The sequence below is a fragment of the Chiloscyllium punctatum genome, chromosome 25, assembly GCF_047496795.1.
Source record: "Chiloscyllium punctatum isolate Juve2018m chromosome 25, sChiPun1.3, whole genome shotgun sequence".
In the NCBI taxonomy this organism is placed as follows: domain Eukaryota; kingdom Metazoa; phylum Chordata; class Chondrichthyes; order Orectolobiformes; family Hemiscylliidae; genus Chiloscyllium; species Chiloscyllium punctatum.
In genome coordinates, this window is record NC_092763.1 from 24,534,707 (window position 1) to 24,557,522 (window position 22,816).

Sequence of the window (22,816 nt, forward strand, 5' to 3'; positions counted from 1 at the left end):
TTAATCACTCCCCATTGGTGGCTGGGTCTTCAGCAATTCCTTCCCAAAATCTCTCCACCTCTCACTCTTCCTTTTTGAGATCTTCTGAAGCACCTACATCTTTGACTGTTGTCACTCTTTAGTAACCTACGCTCTTTATATGGTTCAGTATCATTTGTGATTTGACTGCACTTCTGTGACACACCTTAGGATATTTTACGATGTTAAAGATACTTTATGAATACAATTCCCTGTTATTCAATGTTTTTGTGAGCCTGAAGCATGAAAGGCATAAGTTACTGGGATCAATTGTTCTGAGGAATCAAAACAATTCCTCAACTCTGGCCAAAGCGCTGAGCTAGCACCTGTGGCCTTTCCTTTTCAATGTGATGAATATCCATGATTTAATATAATTGACATTTGGAAATTGGTTTGAAAGTGGAAGAGCCATGTATGTCTTTGTTTTGCTTTCTATTTCTAGATATTGTGTGTTAGGAAGGGAAGAACATTTTTTTAGTTTCGTTTTTGTGTTCTGTTGGTGGCAGTAGCCTGTTCTGGAACTCTGACCAAGTGCATGTTCATGTTTTGTTTTTGAAAACTCTTGAGGTGAATAGTTCAGTGCATTAGGAACAAAGGTAGAAAAGAATTTAAAAATGCAGCATTGTCTCATGATACTGAGAGACAGAGACAGCATTAAGGTAATTTATAAAGCAAGCATGCAGGTTTCTTTCAGAGAGAAGCAGGTAATTCTGGAAAACAGTCTGCCCCAGGGCAGAAGAAAAGAATTGCTGAATGGCTCAGAAATCAGTAAGAAAAGTTCCAGAAATGGAGGAGTTGTCAAAGAGGGAAGCATCCTACAAGGTTGTTAAATGCAGTGGTTTAAGGAACACATCAAGAAATCTTCAAACGTCCAACTATTCTAATCACATTTTACAGCACTTGGCCCCTTGTGTACTATGGCATTTCAAGTGTTCATCTTAACAATTCTTAAATGCCTTGAGGATTCTTGCCTTTACTAATCTTTTAGACAGTATGTTCCAAATACTCACAAACCTCCAAATGATTTTCTTCCTTCAAATCTCCTCTAAACCTCCTGTTGGCCTGAAATCTGTGCTCTCTGCTTACTGATCCCTCTATGAAGAGGAGAAGTTCACCTTATCTACCCTACCTACGGTTCTCAGAATAATGTAAACATCCATTAGATCTGGCTCCAGTCTTCTCCAGTCCAAGGAAAACAACCCAGTCTATCTCGTCTCTATTAATATCTAAAATCCTCCAGCCCAGGAAGCATCCTGGTGAATCACTATTGTACCAAGTACAATCATTTCCTTCTGTGGAGACCGGAACTGTGAACACTTTTTTCAGGGATGGCCTTACCGTCGTTATATATAGCTCCATCAGAATCTCTTTGCTCTTGTATTCAATGCCTTGATTAGTAAGGTGCAGCAGGTCAGGCAGCATCCAAGGAACAGGATTCTCCTGCTCCTTGCATGCTGCCTGACCTGCTGCGCTTTTCCAGCGATTCTCCTGCTCCTTGGATGCTGCCTGACCTGCTGCGCTTTTCCAGCGATTCTCTTGCTCCTTGGATGCTGCCTGACCTGCTGTGCTTTTCCAGCAACACATTTTCAGCTCTGATCTCCAGCATCTGCAGTCCTCACTTTCTCCTTGATTAGTAAGGGTAAGTATCCTAGCTGTCTTAATTACCTTATCTACCTGTTGTGCTGCCTTCAAGGATCTGTAGATATAAACCCGAAGGTCCCTCTGATGTTTTGTTCTTCCTAGAGTCCAACCATTCAATATGAACTTCCTTGTCTTGTTAGTCCTCCCAAAATACACCAACTCACATTTTCCAGGATTAACTTCTACTTGCCATCTATGTAGATTAGATTACTTACAGTGTGGAAACAGGCCCTTTGGCCCAACAAGTCCACACCAACCCTCCGAAGAGAACAGAATCCCTATAATGCAGAAAGTGGCCATTTGACCCATCAAGTCTGCACCAACCCTGTAAGACCCTCTAATTACATTATTTCATCCAGACCTAGCCCCTGACTCTATTCCCCATAACCTTCCAATCCACCTAACATCTTTGGACTGCCTGAGGAAACCCACACAGACAGTCACCTGAGGCTGGAATTGAACCCGGGTCCCTGGACTGTGAGGCAGAAAGGCGAACCACTGAGTCATGGAGTCATCCTGAATCTAAAACTTTCCTCCTCACTATTTACCACATCATCAATGTTCATGTCATCTGCGAACTTATGTATTTAGTAATTGACCACTTGCAGTAACTAAATGGCAAAAAATAAAGGTCATTATTGATCAAGCCAGGTTTTCCTTTGCGGTTCTGCTTTGTCCAGTATCACCACCAGTAGGGATGATAACAATGACTTGCATTATGCCTTTGGATTCTCACTGCCCTTAGTCTGTGCATTTACCTGTGAAGTGAAAGTTCATCGTAGTGCATTTAGTGTTCTAGCCAACCTTATCAAGATGGCAATAGCTGTGGTTCAATGGGTAATGGTTCTGTCTTGCAATCAAGTCAACACATAATAATTCAGGCTGACACCGCCAGTAAATTAACATCTGAGGGAGTGCTGTCTTCTAGATAAGATGTTAAACTGAAGTTATCTTATGAGGAGAAGGCATAATATGCATTTATTTGAGAGGGGATGAGCATCCTCTGTTATAATCTTCCACCAACACATGAAAACAGATTATCTCATAATGTCAGTGCCGATTGTGGGACCTTGCTTTCTGCAAATTGCCCGCCACATTTCCTAAACTCCAAAAAGTCATTGCATTTCAATAAAAAAGCACATTATTCATTAGAACGTAAATTGGGACATTGCTACAATGGGCAGGCATTGCAGAATTGTGAGACTTTATCCCCAAATATTCATTCCAAATGGCAATGTTGTTTCACATTCACTTGCCCATTACTGTTTATGAGATGAGGGCTCTGCAGTTCCCTAGTTTATTTTATTGTTACTGGCTCTCTTCCAGGCAATGGGGCCTCCCCCATCTACACTGACTTCCTCTTGATGACCCTTAGAATTTCATGGGTTTTGCCCCTAGGCCATTTATTGCTGTGAGACTTATCTGTGAAAGCACACATACAGTATTGGAATTCTTCCAAGTCGATGTACCAAAAAAAGCAGTTTACAGAAGCGAGTCTGCTATAACCTGAAAGTTGTGCTCTTGTGTGACCTTGTAGCTCAGATGGAGGCCATTCTGCCTGTGCTGGCAGTTTGAAAAAGATATCCAATGTGCTCTGCTTCTTTAGTCTTTATGGAGTTTTTTTTCACAATTTTTATTCAATTCCCTTGTAAAACTTATTATTGAACCTGCTTTTGCCAATTTTCATGCAATGGATTCGAGATCGTAACATCCTGCATAAACATTAGACTTGCATCCCTTTTGCTTTGTCTAGCTTCACTAATACACTTGCTAGCGGATTCCATTTCTCCTTCATTACTCTTATCAAAAGTTTCAGCATCTCTAATAGACCTACCCTTAGCCCTCAGCTTGAAGGAGAACTAGTACATATTCTCTAATCTCTCCACGTAGCTGACCTCTAGCAAGGCTGGTTTCCTTCTTATAAATCACCTCTGCACCCTCTGTCAAACCATGAGATTTTCTCTATCGTGTGGAGCAAGAACTTGGCATAATACTGCAGCTGAAACCTAACCGTTGAGTTAGCAAAGTTGAACTTAACTTCCTTGCTTTATGATTCTTATCCTGTTTTTATAAAACCTGGGCTTTTTCAACATGCCCTGACATGTTTATAGTTTTCTGCATCTGGGTCTATAGACCTCTCTGTTCTCATGGGCCAGTTACAATTCTGACATATAATTTGCATTGCCTGTTGTGTTCTGATTCAAGACGTCAATAGATTGCTCTTTGCAATGTTACAGAAAAGACATAGAATTCCTACAGTGTGGAAGCAGGCCATTTGGCCCATGCTGAATCTCTGAACAGCATCCCAATCAGAGCCAACCCCCTACTCTATCCCATCCTCGTAACCCCGCATTTCCCATGGCTAATCCACCTAACTTGCATATCTTTGGATTCTAGGAGGAAACCGGTGCACCCGATGTGGAAAACGTGCAAACTCCACACAGACAGTCGTCTAAGGGTAGAATTTAACCTGGGTCCCTGGCACTGTGAGGAAACAGTGCTAACCACTGAAACACCATGCCACCCCCAAATCTAGTTACAAAGCTTAAAATACCATGTGGCTCTGCATCATTTTCACAGCTGGAGATATGGTTTTCCATCCCATTATTAATATGAATACAGTGAATAATTGTGGTCTCTGCTATACTTTGTCTCCGTATGTTGGTATGCCTTTAAGAGATATCTCATCACTGTATCATTGCATGTAATCGGAGGCTATAAAGGTCTCAGACTCCATTTTTACCCTGGGATTACGTTTGACACACTAATGGAAGCATGCTCCTCTATTGTAAAGTAATAACTTAATGTAACTCCAGATTCTGTTGTGTCTGAGAAAAGTTATGATTGTATATACTGATTAATGGGATGAAATGTCTACTGGAAGTTTCGAAACAATATCCACAGCCTTTGTGTAACATTGCCACATCAGGCAAAAATCCCTGCTAAGGGGAAGTTGTTGCTACTGCTTGTTCTCAAGATTAATAGTTTCTCTTTTGCAACTTCCAACACCCAGAGAACTATAATCCTTCTGTCCACAGTACTCAGCCTTCCACTCCAAAGAGTGAATGAATATCAAGTTTTCAGGAAAGATTTATTTACATTTAAAATGTGCAGGGGTCCCGATTCATGAACATCTTACTTTTGAACCCACATATTTAGCAAAGCGATCCCATACAATTGTAATTTCAAATAGACAACATAAAAGTGTTTCTTGCACTTACAAATGGCTGCTTTATATTGTCTTGCATTGAAATCGACTTTCAAACAGACTCTGGAACAGAACCTACTGCACCCATACAAAGAAACCAAATAGTACAAGAATAACTAGCAGTGCAGTACTTAATTGGGAGCTCTCTCAACAGGCCGCTGTCTCTGAAGAATTTAAAAGACAACGTGATCCAGACACATGAATTTCTGCTAAAACATCAGTGGCTGTTTTTGAGAATCTTGAGGGAAATTCTTTGGGGAACTGTTCAGAAATGGTTGTACTTCTGAAATCCAAATGTGGCAAAATTCAAAATGAATTGGTTCATGAGATTTTATAATGTTTCTTCAGTTTTAAATCTGAACTAGGCCCATTTCAAGATCAAATTGTCAAGCAAATAAAATTGTAACCACTTAGGAGAGCAAGAAGGGGTCATGAAATTACCTTGGCAAGTAGGGTTACAGAGAATCCCAATTCTGTAGATATATTAAAAACAAGAAGATAACTAGGGAGAAGGTAAGACCACATAAGGATAAAGGAGGGAACTTGTACTTGGAGGCAGAGGATGTGGTGAAATCCTAGATGAGTATATTGCATTAGTATTCACTCAAGAAACAGACATGGAGGACAGTAAGATTTGTGTGGAGGGTGCTAATATGCTAGAGTAGTTTAGATAAAGAAAGAAGTGGTGTTGGATCTCTTGAAGAGCATTAAGATAGATAGGTCCCCAGAGCCCGATGATATGTACCCCAGGTTATTGACAGAGGCATGACAGAAGATTCCTGGAGTCTTGACCTGTTCGCTAGCCACTGGAGAGGTCCCAGAGAGGTCTGGCGTGTAGCTAACATTGTTCTCTGTTTAAGACAAGAAAGAGGGATAATCCAGGAAACTGTAGACCGGTGAGTCTCACATCAGTGGTTGGGAAGCTGTTGAAGAGAATCCTTAGGGATAGGGAAAAACGTGGTCGAGTGAGGGACAGTCGGCATGGCTTTGTGTGGAACAGGTCACATCTTACTAACATGATTGAATTTTTCAAGGAGGTGATGAAGGTGATCGATTAGAGCAGTGGATGTTGTTTACATGGATTTTAGTAAGGCTTTCGACAAGGTCTCTCATGGTAGGCTCATCCAGAAGATTAAGATGCATGGGATCCACGGTGATTTGGCTGCGTGGATTCAGAATTGGCTTGCCTACAGAAGACAAATGGTTGTGGTGGAAGGATGTTTTTCAGGCTGGAGGTCCGTGATTAGTGGTGTTCAGCAAGGATCCACACTGGGACCTTAGCTGTTTGTAATACATATCAGTGACGGAGATGAAAATATAAATGGCTGGATTAGTAAGTTTGCAGACAATGCAAAGATCGGCGGAGTTGTGAATAATATAGAAGGTTGCCAAAGGATACAGCAGGATATAGATCAGTTGCAAGTATGGGAGGGGAAATGGCAGGTGGAGTTTAATCTGGGTCAGTGTGAAGTGCTGCACTTTTGGAGATCAAATGTTAAGGAACAGTGTACAGTAAATGGCAGGACCCTGAACATCATTTATGTACAGAAGGGTTTTGGAGTTCAAGTCCATAACTCCCTGAAAGTGGCCACACAAGTCAATGGGATGGTAAAGAAAGTATATGGAATGTTTGCCTTTATTGGTCGGGGAATTGAGTACAAGAGTCAGAATGTCATGTTACAACCTTATAAGACTTTGGTTAAGTCACACATAGAGTATTGCGTGCAGTTCTGGTCGCCAAATTACAGGACATGGAGGCTTTGGAGAGGGTGCAGAAGAGATTTACCAGGAGGATATGAGCTATAAGGAGAAGCTAGAAAAACTCTTGATTGTTTTCTCTTGCGTGGTGGAGGCTGAGGGGAGATTTCATGAATGTCTAAAATATTTGGGGTGCATAGATAGGGTTGATGGCCAGAACCCTTTTGCCAGAGTTGAAATGTCTAATATTAGGGGGCGTGCATATAAGGTGAGAGGAGAAAGTTCAAAGGAGACGTGAGAGGCAAAGTTTTCCCAGAATGTGGTAGGAGTCTGGAATGCATTGGCGAGGTGGTGGTTGAGGAAATATTATAAGGGCACTTAAGGAACTTTTAAATAGGCATATGCAAGGAATGGAGGGATATGGACCGAGCGCAGGCAGAAGGGATCAGTTTCATTTGGTGTCATATTCAGTACAACATCCTGAGCCATTACTGTGCTGTACAGTTCTATGTTCTAATCTTTAAAAAGAGTTGAACAGTGGTATTGTAACCTTGTGTGGTTTGTTTGTTTGTGATACCCAACCACCTCTTGTGTCCATTGGTTTTTCTTTGACAAGATTAAATCCAACTCCAGGCTCATGATTTCATCTGCTTCCTTCTGCAAATTTTCATTCATTACCACTTCAAAAGGGGGAGTACCAATATTTACTGGCATTATGATACCATGGCCAAAGTCCATCTTAAAGGATCAAGCAAGTCCAAAGTCAGTCTGTAATTTCACCAGCATCCTAACCGTTTCAAAATATTATACAGACTACTTCCAATAACAGAGTTTGGATTCAAACATTGCTTTTTAACCCTCAAAGAGAACAATTAAAGACGTGACCTAGTGGGTATTTAGTGATGAAATGTGAATGGTATCATGTTAAATAATGATTAGCTTATCCTCTTTCACAGTCAAGCAGCAGGCTTCCAAAGTGAAAAGGGGAAGTGAAGTTGAAGAACAGAGAATGACAAACCCGAATACTACCTAAATTGAGAACCTTAGCAGCTGTTTCATGTTCCTCCCTTTTGAGTGCGATGTTGAGCATGAACAAATTTGGATCACTATTGGATGAATGTTCAGGCAATGTTAGGTTCTTAACTATATCAGCTTCATTACTCATTACTAAATTTAATGTGGCATTCCCCTTTTTTCAATTTGAGTACAGCACATTAGTCCCCTCTACACTCAAAGCCAGATCAGGTGTTGCTCATAGAAAGTGAAGGGTCAGAAGTGCAGTTCAACTTTTTAATTGATAACCTGGCCAGAATACCCCACTATGGCAAGGGGAAGTCATTGTTACTGTACACAAATTGCTGAGGGCAGTTAGAAATCAGCGAATGACTTTTAGGTTTCAGGCCTCCATTTTCAAAAAAAAACCTAGGTTCCTGGCCTAATATTTGTTTTTTTGGTTAGAAGCTCATTAATGGCAGAGCTGGGTTCTGAGAGTTTGCTAAACGTACAAGAAATGATGTTTCTAATGAAAGCACAAGGGAGACCAGGGATGGCTGTGCTCTTGGTGAATTTTGTATCCTGTTACTATTCCTCTGATGTCTCCTTGACCTCTTTCCTGTTGTTTTCCTCTCGTAGGAGATGCCATCACTGCTGTCAGGAACTTCAGATGTATTTACTACAATTTTGAATACATAAATTGCACATGGGACATTGGACGTAAAATACCAGCTGACACAGTCTATCACTTAAATTACTGGTAAGGGAACATTGAATCTTTAAATGGTGAGGATAAGTTTACCTGGTATGCATGCAGACTAAATATGCTTTGTGATCATGCAGGCAAAAGGGTATGGATGCCATTCAGAACTGTACCCATTACTTACCAAAAGATGGCAGGTTGGATGCTGGTTGCCACCTTCAACATGATCAGTTCAATGATGAACAGGACTTAAATATTTGTGTCATGGGACAAAGTGCTCACGCAAAGATAAAGCCGTTCTTCTACAATCTAGAAACAGCGAGTTTTGGTAAGTTACAAATCTACTGTCATCAAATCCACATCAGTAGAATGAGGCTGGATTACTTAGTGACTGTCCTCTTGCACCAGCAATTAATAACTGAGACATGTCTGGTGCAGCTTTTTAATCTATTGCTCAAATATATGACAGCAGCAGTTCTAACAGGGTGGTGCTCCCTTAGCACTGCCTCTCCAATGGTGCAGCACTCCTTATGCATTGTACTGAAGGTTCAGCCGAAATTCAGTTGGCAGTCCTACCAGTGAGTCACTGTCATCAACAGCAAGCAAATGATCTCTGCAACTTTACAGCTAGTCAGCAGACCAAAAATGTTGTTGTTTTACGTCAACATTTACAACATCTGTGTCCGCTTTCCCCTTCCCCACTCCAGTGGGACTGTCTGTTCCTTCCAGTTTGGCATTCAGATACACCATTGTTCTGCCATTCTTAGATTCCAATCACTTAATCTGAACCATTGATGCCTTTTCTCTCCCAGCACTCTACTGTTGAATGCCATCACTTCAGAAAAAAACGTACCTCAAGTAGCAGATTGTGCTCAACAGGGTAGTTTATACAAATAAATGTTTTCACTGTTGCAAAATCATCTGGTTGGCGTCTAATCCAGTGAGAAACATTAATTCCATTGTAATGAGTTGAGGTTTTAACATGCAAATACCATTTCTAGGATGAATCAGTTGAAATACATATGTTATTGGCAATTATTCTTTTACCAGTCTCTCAGTCTGGAAATTGATATTGAGGTGGAGTTAATGTTTAAACATTCTCACACAGGTATACCTATCTACTTTACAAATGATCTTTAGAGAAATCTATTTATCACCCTTACCTGGTCTGGTCTACGTGTGTCTCTACACATGTAGCAATGTGGTTGACCCTTAGTGTCATAAATTCTGATCTAGCCAGTAACACCCACATCCTGTGAGTAAATTAAAAATGAGAAGTCAGGTGACCTTTACATTTAGGCTAATGTTGATTCTTGGAACTATCACCCACTGCTACTTTAGGATACCTATAAATGCCTGAGAACTGGGACTTTGGATGGGAATGATCTAGGCAACCAAACAACATCACACAGGATTACCACCTCATTCCCATTATAAAGATTTGTATTTGTGTAGTAAATTACACAACCTCAGGATGTTCCAAAGCATTTACACTTAAGAAGTAATTAAATTAGTCATAGTTGCAATGTAGATATTTGAACAGTTCAATTGACTATTGCATGATTGTGAGATTAGATTAGATTCTCTACAGTGTGGAAACAGGCCCTTCGGCCCAACAACTCCACATTGACTCTCCGAAGAGTAACCCACCCTGACCCATTTCCCTCTTACTAATGCACCTAACACTATGGGCAATTTAGCATGGCCAATTCACCTAACCTGCAATGAACAGCCATAAAATAACGACCAGATTTGCTTGTGGGATATATATGTATATAACGTGTGTGTGTGTGTGTGTGTGTGTGTGTGTGTGTGTGTGTGTGTGTGTGTGTGTGTGTGTGTGTGTGTGTATAGCTCTTCTTTTGCCATGGGTCAATGTAACTAATTCTCGAATGCTGGTTGTGAAAGGCCATTCCAGAGCTGATCTGGCCAATGTGACTTCAATCTAACATCAAATGGTCGAGGGCCTCTGAATTGGCACAGCAGGGAACTCAGTTAGATTAAAACCTTTACAAAAAAGATCCACCACCATCATCTAAAGGTAGCAAATGATGGTCAGTAAACGTCCACCTTCCCATACCCTGCTCATAAGTAACAAAATCGAGTTTGGCTGATAGGGCTGTGTCTGAGGCACAAGTTATGAGCTGAGGCGTTCCCAATCAATGGAACGTCAAACATTGTGTGCAATGAGCACGTGTCTGTTGTGTTACATCTCGATGTCTTAATGAGGTTCGTTGTGTTACATCGCATTGTCTTAGTAAGTACACCTTTAAGAGACATAATATATCAAAGTACCTTTTAAGAGATATAGTCATGACATCTTTTCTGCATCACAACATGTGATATGAGAGAACAAAGATATCATACTCCATCTCTGCTCAGATCACTTGATGCATGACACTCTACTCAGTTCCATGCAACCCGAAAGCTCAATATTAGCCCAGACCCTTATGCACCTGAGGATTGTAATGTTTGTACGTAATAGCAGTAATAAACATCAGTTGGATTCTTCTTGTGTTACAGGAGATAATAAACATTGCCATTATCGGGTAAAATATCCTGCCAGAGGCAGACTGTCACCAGTACTTGCTGGTGTAAATAACCAGGAATTAATGGCCAAATGACATTAACTGGTGCTGTTTGTTGCTGCTCCCCCCCCCCGCCATTCCAAAGTCTCATGTACCTCACTGACCATTATTCCATTTATTGTCTGTTAGGAGGGCCAGACTGCCCTCCATCTTTCATGCACATTATTTATAGAATTAACACATACCTTCTCTTTTTGTTAATCACCTGTGTGGACTCTCTTCAAGGTGACCTATTTATATGAATTGTGCAGTGCTATTTCCAAACCAGCAAATCATATCCAAATCTGACCTCACTTGAAGCAGTAGCTCAGATGGTGGGGTCTTCTGTTATAATGACGTTACCCAGTTCTGCTCGTGTTTACTGAACAACATTGACCCTCATGTGATATGTTCCACCCTCTTCTAGTGCAACTGTCTCCTCCTTGGGGAATCAACATTTCTAAGATGGACAAAGTGTTTCGCATCAGCTGGAATCCCGCAGCTCACTGGAACCAAAAATGCGTGAGATATAGAATACGAAAGAGCAACGCGATGAGAAGTGATTGGATTGTCTATGAGGTGAGTATCTCTGTCATCAAGATGTAACTGATTATCAGCTTATGGGAAGGTCCCACATGGCGAGATTTTTAACATGAGGCTGTTGAGGTAAAACAGCTATCAGAGGGTTCTAACTAGGGCAGCCGGTAGCTCAGTGGTCAGCACAGCTGCCTCACAATGTCAGGGACCCAGGTTTAATTCCAACATTGGGTGACTGTCTGTGTGGAGTTTGCACATTCTCCCCGTGTCTGCAAGGGTTTCCTCCGGGTGCTCCGGTTTCTTCCCACTGTCCAAAGATGTGCAGGTTAGGTGGATAGACCATGGACAATGCAGGGTTATAAGGATACGATAGGGGAATGGGTCTGGGTGGGATGGTGTTGGGAGGGTCCTTGGAGACTTGTTGGGCCCTATAGCCTGTTTCCACACTGCAGGGATTCTATGACTGGGGAAACTCTCCCACGCTTACCACCATGCTGCAGATGAATTGAAGGGTTCGCAGGTTAACAATTCATCTGTGCCTCTCACTCTCTCGCAAAGGCAGGCCACCACCATTCTGGCTGGGGAACTGCCAGGACATGGGGGAAATCCAGATGGGGTGTGATGATGGGCTTCATTTGGCACTTTAATTGACCGAAGAACCTACCTGCCTCTTGGGGGAAGGTAGGCATCACCATTCTGTAGTCATCCTCCCAAAAGTAGGCTGAAAGAGACCAGTAGGCCAACTCAGTGGGCCTGAACCCAGAAGAATATGAGCTTAACCACTTCTAATGCAAATATTTCCATTTACCAAGTCCTTTGGTAAATGGGCGGCACGGTGGCACAGTGGTTAGCACTACTGCCTCACAGCGCCAGAGACCTGGGTTCAATTCCCGCCTCAGGTGACTGACTGTGTGGAGTTTGCACATTCTCGCCGTGTCTGCGTGGGTTTCCACCGGGTGCTCCGGTTTCCTCCCACAGTCCAAAAATATGCAGGTCAGATGAATTGGCCATGCTAAATTGTCCGTAGTGTTAGGTGAAGGGGTAAATGTAGGGGTATGGGTGGGTTGCGCTTCGGCGGGTCGGTGTGGACTTGTTGGGCCGACAGGCCTGTTTCCACACTGTAATCTAATCTTTTAGATACAAATTATTTTCTGTGGTTCGATCGTTCTGGAGAAGGTGAATGCTCATGGCAGCATTTCATAATCACCTCTTACCCTTCTCTTCCCATGAAGTCATAGCCAGTGTGCAGCATTGCTCCTTACATTTCTCTCCCTCAATTCTTTGAAAAGCCTTTGTACCGTGATAACCAGGACTGTACGACAATATTCCACGTGGAGTCACAATATTAATTTATGAAGTGACACGATTATCTCAATATTAGTCTCAACATTATCCTTTTAGCAGCACCACCGCCCCCCCCCCCCACCATTCCAAAGTCTCACTGACCATTATTCAGATGGATTCCATTTATTGTCTGTTACGAGGCCCAGACTGCCCTCCATCTTTCATGCACATTATTTATAGAATTAACACATGCCTTCTCTTTTTGTTCATCACCGTCTGATGCTTTCTTCCTTCAAGTCCGTCAAACCAGAAACGATCATTCCAGACGCAGACCCGAATGTTCAGAATGTAGCGCAGGTACAGGCCATGTACACCATCACTTGTGGAGACAACGGAATCTGGAGTGAATGGAGTGAAGAGAAATTGTTCGGTAAGAGAAACATTGCCAAATATCCAGTACCTGACTTCAAGAGAGCAAATGTAAACTTAGAAACTGAAAATCAAACTTGTCAATTGGATTGTACCATTTTGAAGGGAAGCCAAGAAATTATCCCAAGAGTCTTGATCAATATACATCCCTCAATCAACAGTGCAGGAATCTTCTCATTGTCACGTTACTCTTTGAAAGTGCTGTGTATAAGTTGGAGTTTTCTGACTCCTATAATACAGCAGTGACTACATTATAAAACTACTTGATTAGCTGTTATGTGCCTTTGGAGGTATTGTAGTTATGGAAGTTGCTCTATGTCTTAAACCTGCATTGTGGGTGAAGCCTAGTTCTTCCTTCTCCTGCGTCCCTTTGTCTGTGTGTACAAATTACTCCCAGTATAAGATTCCGTGAGCTCCCTGATGCTGTGCTCCACTGCAAACTGGAAGACGCTACTGATGTCTCCAGCACAGCCTGGAAAAAGTCAGTGGCAGGAAGGTTAAGGGTCATGGTGACCTTCTGAGCCACAGGGGAGCACTGTCTATGCTCTGGTATGAGGTGGGATTTGGGATTGCAGTAGATTATTGAGCTCAGGTAGAGGTTGCTTAATGAAAGGAAGGTATCTAAGATGGCTTTCTGTTGGAGTGGGACCTCTCTATAGAGCCTCAGATGACCTGCTCTCTCTCTTCTGCCTTTATTGCTGCTCCCCTCCCTACTCCAAGCTGAATGGCAGACTTTCCAGGGAGTTACCAATGATTTGAGTGACCAATACCATCAGGCCTAACCTCTCAGCAGTCAAACTGAGCTTCTCAAAATCATGGCCATTCAACAATCTGACTTGATAATACTATAGCTCTGCTCCAGCCCTTTTAATACATAACACTGAGGAACGATGCTTCCGATCTGTTAGTGCTGTGTGATGCTGAGTAAGCTCACCACAAGGTGAATCAGGTACTGCAGAAAATCCTTTTTACCTTACTTACCCATTATTTTAAATAGATCTGAAAATGCAGTGGCCATGTAGAGAGAAACCCAATCCCATTTGGCAAACCGCAGTCATGTTTACAAATGTCCCTGCTCTTCCTGCTCCACCATTTTGGAATTGTGAACACCCATTTAGCCTACCAACAATAGGAGTGCTACTTTCAGAGAATTTCTAAAGTGCAGAACAAGGCCATTTAGCCCATTGAGTCTGCACCAAACCTTTAGCCAGACACACCCCATCCCCTCATCCCTGGGTCTTGGTTTATCGTGGTTTAAAAATCCATTATTGAGTTGATGGTATAGTAGACTGTGAGGAAGGCTACCTAAGATTACAAAGAGATCTTGATCAATTGGGTTTATGGGCCGAGGAGTGGCAATGGGGTTTAATTAAATGTGAGATTCTACAATAGTTGCATTTTGGTATGACGAACAAGAGCAGGGCTTACATTAATGATAAGCCCTGCAGAGTATTGTTGAACAGAGAGTCTTAGAGGTTCATAGATTGTTGAAAGTTGCTTCACAGGTGGTTAAGAATGCATTTGGCATGCTTGCCTTCATTGCTCAGAGCTGAAAAATGTGTTGCTGGAAAAGCGCAGCAGGTCAGGCAGCATCAAAGGAGCAGGAGAATCGACGTTTCGGGCATAACGTCGACTCTCCTGCTCCTTTGATGCTGCCTGACCTGCTGTGCTTTTCCAGCAACACATTTTTCAGCTCTGATCTCCAGCATCTGCAGTCCTCACTTTTTCCATTCATTGCTCAGATCATTGGGAGGAATTAGGACAACATGTTAACGACTTTACAGGATGTTGGTGAGGCAACTTTTGAAGTACTGCATACAATTCTGGACACCCTGCTATAGGAAGGATGTTATTAAATTGAATATGGTGCAGAAAGGATTTACCAGGATGTTAACAGGCTGAATTGGCTGGACACTTTTTTTCCCCGAACCATTGGAGGCTGAGGGGTGATGTTAAAGAGGTTTCTAAAATCATGAAGGGCATAGATATGGCGAATAGTCAAGGCTTTTTTTCCCCGAGGATAGGGGAGTTCAAAACTAAAGCACATATTTTTAAGGTGGGCAGAGAAAGATTTAAAAGGGATCTGAGGGGCAACCTTTCCACACAGAGTGGGTCATGTCTGAATGAACTGCCAGACAAAGTGGTAGGTGCAGGTTCAGTTACTACATTTAAAGGACAAGTACATGAATAGGTAAGGTTTAGAGGGATATGGGCCAAATGTAGGCAAATGGGACTCATTTAGTTTGGGAAATTTGGTCAGCATGGACGAGTTTCCAGGCTGTATGACTTTGACTCTAAATATCTAATAATGTGAATCATATAGTTTTGATGACAGGACTTGGTCTTTTATCTCTCCATGAATAAAATTGTGATATTCCTCACAGGGGAAGACATTGGGCCAGGTTGGAATTGGAAAGTTGCTTTACTCATCATTGTCCCCATCCTGGTGGCAGCCTCTGCAATCACACTCCTTACCTACTTGAAACAGTAAGAGCTTTCTGTCCTGGTTTCGAAAACATCTCTTTAACTTGCTTGTAAAATATCGATCCATATTGCAAGAACAGACAAAAATCTCTTGGTGCAGATGAACAAATTACTTGGCGTTAAGAAGATGTGTGCTGATAAGGGGAGCTATTTCATAGTGATTAAGAAGGCATCTCTGATGTGAAGCCTAATAGGTTGTTGAGTGGCTAATTGGAAAGTGAGAACGTAGAGGACATAGTAAAGAGCCCAAGTTTAGAGGAGTACCAGAAGGGAAAAAGATTAGACCAGATAACAGTGAGTTCAATTATGAGGAGAGATTGCATTAATCCATCCATGAGTGGAGAAAGTTGAGGTGCGATTTGATCAAAGTGTTGAAACTGCAGTTAGGATTTGGTGGAGTGCATCAGGTCATCTATTTCCTTGAGAGAGCAATTTTTAAGTTAGAGAATGACTGTTCAGAAGGGAAAGAACGCTTGCATTCACACTGAAATGTGGAATTCTTGACTCTAGAATAGTTGTGGAGACTAGAGTACTGTTGGAAGGTAGGCAAAGAAAATGAGGGGAAGGCAAATGCAAGGCAGGGATAGATGACAAGACGAGATTGATTATCCTTGTCCTGTGTCTTATTCTGGACTGTAGTTTCCATAATTCTGATTTGGACCAGTTAAACAAAATCATCTAAATGAATTTATTCCATTAACTAACCATTAGTTGTGTCCTCTTGTATGACTGAAGTGGATTTGATTGGTGTGAGACTTTCTCTGTGCGATGACTGCCTCGCTTCCCATTCCGCGAATTATATTTTACTTTTTTTGTTTTAAGGCTTCAGATCTTGATCTTGCCACCAATCCCTGATCCAGGAAAGCTTTTTAAAGGCATGTTTAGTGACTCCAATGGAGACGATGTGGTAAGTTAACAATAGGTTGCTTTCATTCTCTAACTGCGCCATGGGAATGGAAATTAGAGTCATGCACGTAGAGGAGATCTGAATCAGAAAATGCAAAGATTTCCTGAGGGCTGAATTACAAAGGTAGGAAGTGGTGAGTGTCCCAGTTTGCCCTTGACACTTGACTACATTTCAAAAGTGCTTCACTGGCTGCGAAGCCTTTGGGAGGCCCTCTGGTTTTGAAAGGAGCTATATAAATGCAACCCTTTCTTTTTTAAATTTAGATATTAAAACCACCTGAAATAACTCCACGGAGGCCAGTATTTGGCCTCCAAGTCAGCCTTTGTTTACTCGTGGAGAGTCCTTGACACTAATCCTGCTCTCTGAGCCAGCCCCAAGTGAACGGAACCTCCGACACTTCTATTTTTATCTGTCAGCCAGGACTCCTGATTAGACCAGATTAACAACTCCAATCAGGGAACTCATTCGTCGGTGAGGTCCACCTGGCTGACCTTGTTACTTTTGACCATTGTTCGTTTCACAAACTCGTGTCATTCTGGGTTTTTAGAGGTCCGACAAAATAATACCGTGGGTGGCAGTGGTTCAAGAAGGCAACACCACCTCGCTTTTCTCAAGGGTAATTCGGAAAGGGAAATCAATGCTGATCCACCCTGTGAGGCCCATATCCTGTGAATGAATTGAAATAAGCCTCGCGATGAAACAGGAAAAGAGTGAAGAAGGGTTACTGAGCTGAGGTTTGTTTTGCTTTGTCAGATGTGGAGTAAGCAACCAAAGGAAAGCCTGATTTTCAAGGCAGAAGAAGAAATAACCTGCAAGGTGACAAACGTCGAGCAACTGAGAGTGACCTCTGTGGAGAAAGAAGCGAAACTGGGTGAGACCAAGACATCGGAAGAGGAGGAAACATCCGTTACATTTGTGGATGAGGCTAGTCTTCTGGATAATGACAGTGTACATTTTAACCTGGTGATGTCTTGAATGGAACATTTTCCCATGTTTAATGGGTCAAGACCCATAACATTATTCGTGCACAAATAGAAAATTCTCTTTCGCAACAATGCATAGACTGCTCAGGACAGCGCCCTGTCAGTGGATTCCAAGAATGAATGACCAAGCTGTCAGATTTAAGGTATTTTGCATCATATCTGCATCTAATTAACTGCTGTGACATTCGATAGAGACCACTACAGGTTCAGTCCACTTAGCTCGTGTTCATGAAATTGTGATATGTTTCTTTCCTCGTACTGTACAGGTGGTTCCCAGTCAGTGAACTGGTCAGCAGTCTGTGAGCTTGTACAGTGCCTAGCACTGAGCGCTGGCTTACTGTTTGATAACTATCTGTATGTTGGGGAGATGCCAAGCACCAACCCATCAAGCACGAACCACTCACTTTGTGTCGAGGCCTGTCAAATACCAGCCTTTTCGCAAGAGAGCATTTCCAAACATGCAACACCTTACCTGGTCATTAACTATCAATCTCTGTTGTTTATTAGATTGAAATCAAGGAACTGGTCACCATGAACATGCAGCAGACACATGTGTGCACAGCAGACAAAAGCATGCAGCAAACTCATACTTCGACAAATGTACACCAGGTACATAAAAGCATTCTCATGCGTGTGTATATATACACATGCACACACTCAAACTCTCTCGCTTTTTCTCTCAATCCCTTTTTCTCTCTCTCACGCTCTCTGTCTCTCTGCCAGATGCATCCACATGCATTTAAACATTGGTGGATGAATATCATTAAGATTTTCAATCTTGACTGATGGAGACTAACCATATAAATTGTGTTTCCTTTGGTGCATAAACTGAATTTTGAACCTCTGAACTTGTGGTGAGAGGCTGAAATGTTGTTTATAAGAGTGTTTGGATGAAAAGTTGCCAGATTACAAACAGTTGCTTCACAGTAACCATTTTCCAAACCAGAATCTCACGGATAGAGAAGTCCAGGCTTCTGTTAATTCAACAATGCAAAAGAAACAGTGCAGCAGACTGAAACAGAATGCACAAAGTTCAAACATGATGTGTCTTTGATAACTTTCCTGTGATTCACTGAAGTATCCCAGTGAACACTTTATAAGCACTAAAATTGGTGTACACTGGTCCAATTGTAGAATTTGCAAGCTTTGTTAAAAAAAAATTAGTTGTTTCTGAGTGGTGGAATAGCAGAAGGAATTATGGACCAAACTTTCAGAGGGAGACAGTGAGGTCTGCAGATGCTCGAGATCAGAGTTGAGAGTGTGTTGCTGGAAAAGCACAGCAGGTCAAGCAGCATCCAAGGGGCAGGAAAATTGACGTTTCAGGCCGGAGCCCTTCATCAGGAAATGAAGGGCTCCAGCCTGAAACGTTGATTTTGCCAGTCCTCAGATGCTGCCTGGCCTGCTGTGCTTTTCCAGCAACACACTCTCAGCAGTAATTTCAGAGGTTCCAGTTTGAGAGCAGAGCGAGGGGTGTTTAAATGACAGTCAGAATGAAAGATAAATTTCTGTCCGAGTCAGGTACCCTTCATCGAAACACAACAACATAGAGTTGCAGAAATGTGAAATAAAAACAAATTTTGCTGGAAGCGCTCAGCAACTCAGGCAGCATCAATGGAGAGAGAAACCCAGTTTGGTTTTCAAGTTTGAAAGCTCCTTCGACAAAGGCCATTCCTGCTCTACCTTTACAGCTGTTTACTTCAACTTTGGAAAGACATTTTCTAATTCTGTACTCAATTTTTAACTGACTTTGTGTCCTCTCTAGAGGAACATCCACAGATGTGTTTGTGTGCTGATTTTTCTTTTGATGCATTTTCTTTGGGCACATTGTTCTGCAGATAACCTATTACTTAGTGATAACACTTCTCACGATTTTCTATAAACCCATCTTCCAAGTGGCGGAGAATCATTGTACATATACATTCCAGTCTTTCTTCTCTTAAGGAGAAATGTTTACTTGTGTATATGATGTGAAATTGTCAAACCTTCAATAAAAATTTTATTATGTTTGAGTATTTTCATTCCCAAACACCTGGGATTCTATTGAACTGGGATGAAAAATGACTGATATTTATATGGTGTCTTTCCAATCCCCCGAAGGAAGTCATGAGGAGCTCAGGACTCTTCTCGATAGCTTGATGGTCATGAAAGAAATGTTCATGAGGTCACCAAACAGGTTGATTATCAACTTATAAATCTTTCCCAATATACCTGTGGTAAGAGTGACAGTATCTTCTAACCGACAATACATGATACAAATTGGTGTATATTCACTGAGGACTTGTTCCAGGAAAAGAAACTAAGATATGCTTCATGTGCCCCACTTTTTGGAGATAAAAATAGTTTGTTCATGGGAACATTAGAAAGGGCAACGTTTGTTCCCCTTCCCAAATTGTCCCTTGAACCAAGGGTCTTGCTAGAACTCTTCAGAGGGCAGTTATGAGTCAACCAAATTGCTATGGATCTAAAGTCACATGTAGGCCAGACTGTGCAGGGATGGCAGATTTCCTTTCCTAGGGCAGGGAGGTCTTACAGCAATTTTTAACAGTCTTGCCGTATTGATTACTGAAATCAGCTTTCAGCCTCCAAGCTATTATTTAAATTTAATTTTAATTTAATTTAAATTTCGCCAACTTCTGTGCTGGGATTTGAACTCTGTACCCCCCATCCTTAGTGTATTTGATTCGACCTCTGGTTCATGATTGACCACTACACCACCCACACCTCACGGTGCCACTTGGTTTGGAAAGAGAGAAGAGGTCCTCTCTAGAAACCTGCAGAGTGCTGTACAATACCACGAGGTGACAGCATATCCAGAGATCCAGGTAACATTCTGGGGACCCAAGTCCACATCCATGGCAGAATTTGAATTCAATAAAAATCTGGATTAAAGAGTCTAATGATAACCATGAAGCTATTGTCAATTGTCAGAAAAACACCACTAATGGCATTTAGGGAAAGAAACTGCCATCTAAACCTTGTCTGGCCTATGTATTGCTTAACTGCCTTCTCATATAGGCAATAAATGCTGGCCTACTCAATGACATCCTCATCTCATGAGTGAATTTTTTTAAAAACTCAACCAATTACAGCCAATTTGTGCGTATGATGCTCCCACATTAGAAGCGTGATCTTTTATTTTTGTTCAAGTTGTTATGGTGAGGGATATCAGCCAATTTTTAAAGGTTGGAATTTTTCAGCAGCTGTGTTTTTACTCCAAGCTTGATGTCTTCCTGACTTTGTGTGAATGTTTGGCTGGCGTTACTGCTTCAACATGAAGCAAGAGTCACTTAATCAAAGTAACTGAAATAGTCTATTCTTTAATTGTGATTAAACCCTGTGATTCAAAACTGAATCAGCAAGAACTATGTTCCTTGCAAGGTTGACGTCGACTTTATTTCCACATTGCATCACTTACTGTAACACAAACCCTAGTGGGTCTCATAAACTGGATTAAGGTCTAATGCAGATTAGCATCAATTAGGATTCCTTCTGTCTGAGGTTTTTAAATTAACGGATCCTCACGGCAGGAGTTAGAGAAAGATTTGTTTTAGTATTTCTTGTTTTGTAAACATCAATAGGATCTTTTTATTTCAGAATTTTTAAAAAGTGTAAGATTTTCCTCAATTGCATTCCCAAACAAATGCCTGGATGGATCATTTGCAAACTTCAAAAAGGTACTGGTTTAATGTTTATAGCATTAAAAATCAGCATACAGACGTACTTCCATAACACCTTTCATGACTTTAAGGTTTTACAAATGGTGAAGCTATTTTCCGAAGTACATTTATAATGTGTAGGAAAATAGCCCAGTCATTTCTTTTTACATTGCAAGATCTTATAATTGGAAGTGTAATCATGACCAAATAATCTGGATAAACATTGGCCAGCATACAACAACAACAACTTGCATTTATGTGGTGCCTTTGACATAATAAAAAGACCCCAGAGCACTTCAGATTAAACAAAGACACGCTGGAAAATCCCCCTGCTTCTCTTCAAGGTTATGCCAAGTAATCTTTAATATCTGCCACAGAGGATAGGAAAGACCTGAGTTTAACTTCACAATCTGAAACCCAGCAGCTTCAGCAGCTCCCCTTTCGATGCACAACCTTTGAACTGAATGGTGAAAGTATTATCACTGAGCTACAGTTCATACTGAGTATGGTGAAGATAAGTCACAGCATCATTAAAATGACAGCTCCTTCACATCGGAGTGTAGTGGTGGAAACAGGGAACCCTGAATAATCAAACGCAGAGAAAAACCTGAGGTTGATCTAATTTATTGATTTTGGGAGTAATTAGCTTCTGAGACAAGCAAAGAGAGCTCAGTACAATGCTTTTATCAGGAGCACTGTAACAAAGGGGAATGGGCTGCATAATAATTAGAAGTCAGTTTTCATCCCTCTAAGTCTGATCCGCAGTTCATTAGGATCATAGCTGATCTGATTGTAGCTTCTGCTCCACATTCTCAACCACTTTCACTTCTCTGTCACTTGAGAATCTTTTTGACTCCTGCATCTTGAAGTGGCAACATGCCTCCTAGAGAGAAAATGAAAGATGGGGACAAAAGAGGCAAAAAGAATGAAAAACCAGTTAACAAGATTAAGAATAAAAGTTTGCCTTTCAAAAAAAGGAACTTATGAAATTCCACTTCGAAACTTAATTGAAATTGGTTCCACAATGAGCCCAGGAAGTGCGATCTAAGGGCTTGTAGCTCTCTGAGTAAAGAAAAAGAATTCCTCATCTCCATTTTAAATGGGAAGCCCTGTCCTATTAAACCATGTTTTTTTAGCTTTAGTCTTGCCTACAGAAGGCAACATCCTTTTAGCATCCAACCTGTCAAGCCCTCTCAAGGTTGTATATGTATCAATATGTCTTCTGTTCTTCTAATCTACAAAGGATGCAGGCTCAGCCTGTTCCACTTTTCCTCATAGAACACCCGGAATCCATCAAGTGAACTTTTTCTGAATTGTTTTAATGTTATACTTAAATAAGAAGGCCAAAGCTGTATGTAGTAGTCCAGATGCGGTCTTACCAATGTCCTGTACAACTGTAGTGAACATCATTGCCTTTATTTTTTTTAATTCACTTAAGGGACATCGGCATCACTGGTTGGACCAGCATTTATTGCCCATCTCTAATTGGCCTTGGGAAGGTGGTGGTGAGCTGCCTTCTTGAACCACTGTTCTCCACGTGCTTTAGGCTGATGCACAATGCTCTTAGGAAGGGAATTCCAGGATTTTCACGAATCCACTCATGTCCTCCTGAACTCTTGTACTCGACTTTTCAAGTTCAACAAACTTTAATATGGTATTTCTTATATCCAAATCCAGGTTTTTTTTTTAACTTTTAACAGGAAGAACA

The 22,816-nt window shown here is 41.5% G+C and overlaps 1 protein-coding gene across 1 annotated transcript in view; it reads left to right on the forward strand.

Annotated features, from left to right (window-relative positions):
• Positions 1-19,456, forward strand: part of LOC140495759 (interleukin-13 receptor subunit alpha-1-like) — a 32,976-nt gene extending 13,520 nt beyond the window's left edge. The window contains exons 4-10 of the mRNA XM_072594835.1: positions 8,198-8,318; positions 8,402-8,589; positions 11,256-11,407; positions 12,947-13,079; positions 15,463-15,565; positions 16,385-16,469; positions 17,223-19,456. Coding sequence (XP_072450936.1) covers positions 8,198-8,318; positions 8,402-8,589; positions 11,256-11,407; positions 12,947-13,079; positions 15,463-15,565; positions 16,385-16,469; positions 17,223-17,444 — 1,004 coding nt within the window. The 3' untranslated portion in view covers positions 17,445-19,456. The remainder of the gene's footprint in view (positions 1-8,197; positions 8,319-8,401; positions 8,590-11,255; positions 11,408-12,946; positions 13,080-15,462; positions 15,566-16,384; positions 16,470-17,222) is intronic.
• The last annotated feature ends 3,360 nt before the right edge of the window (positions 19,457-22,816 follow it).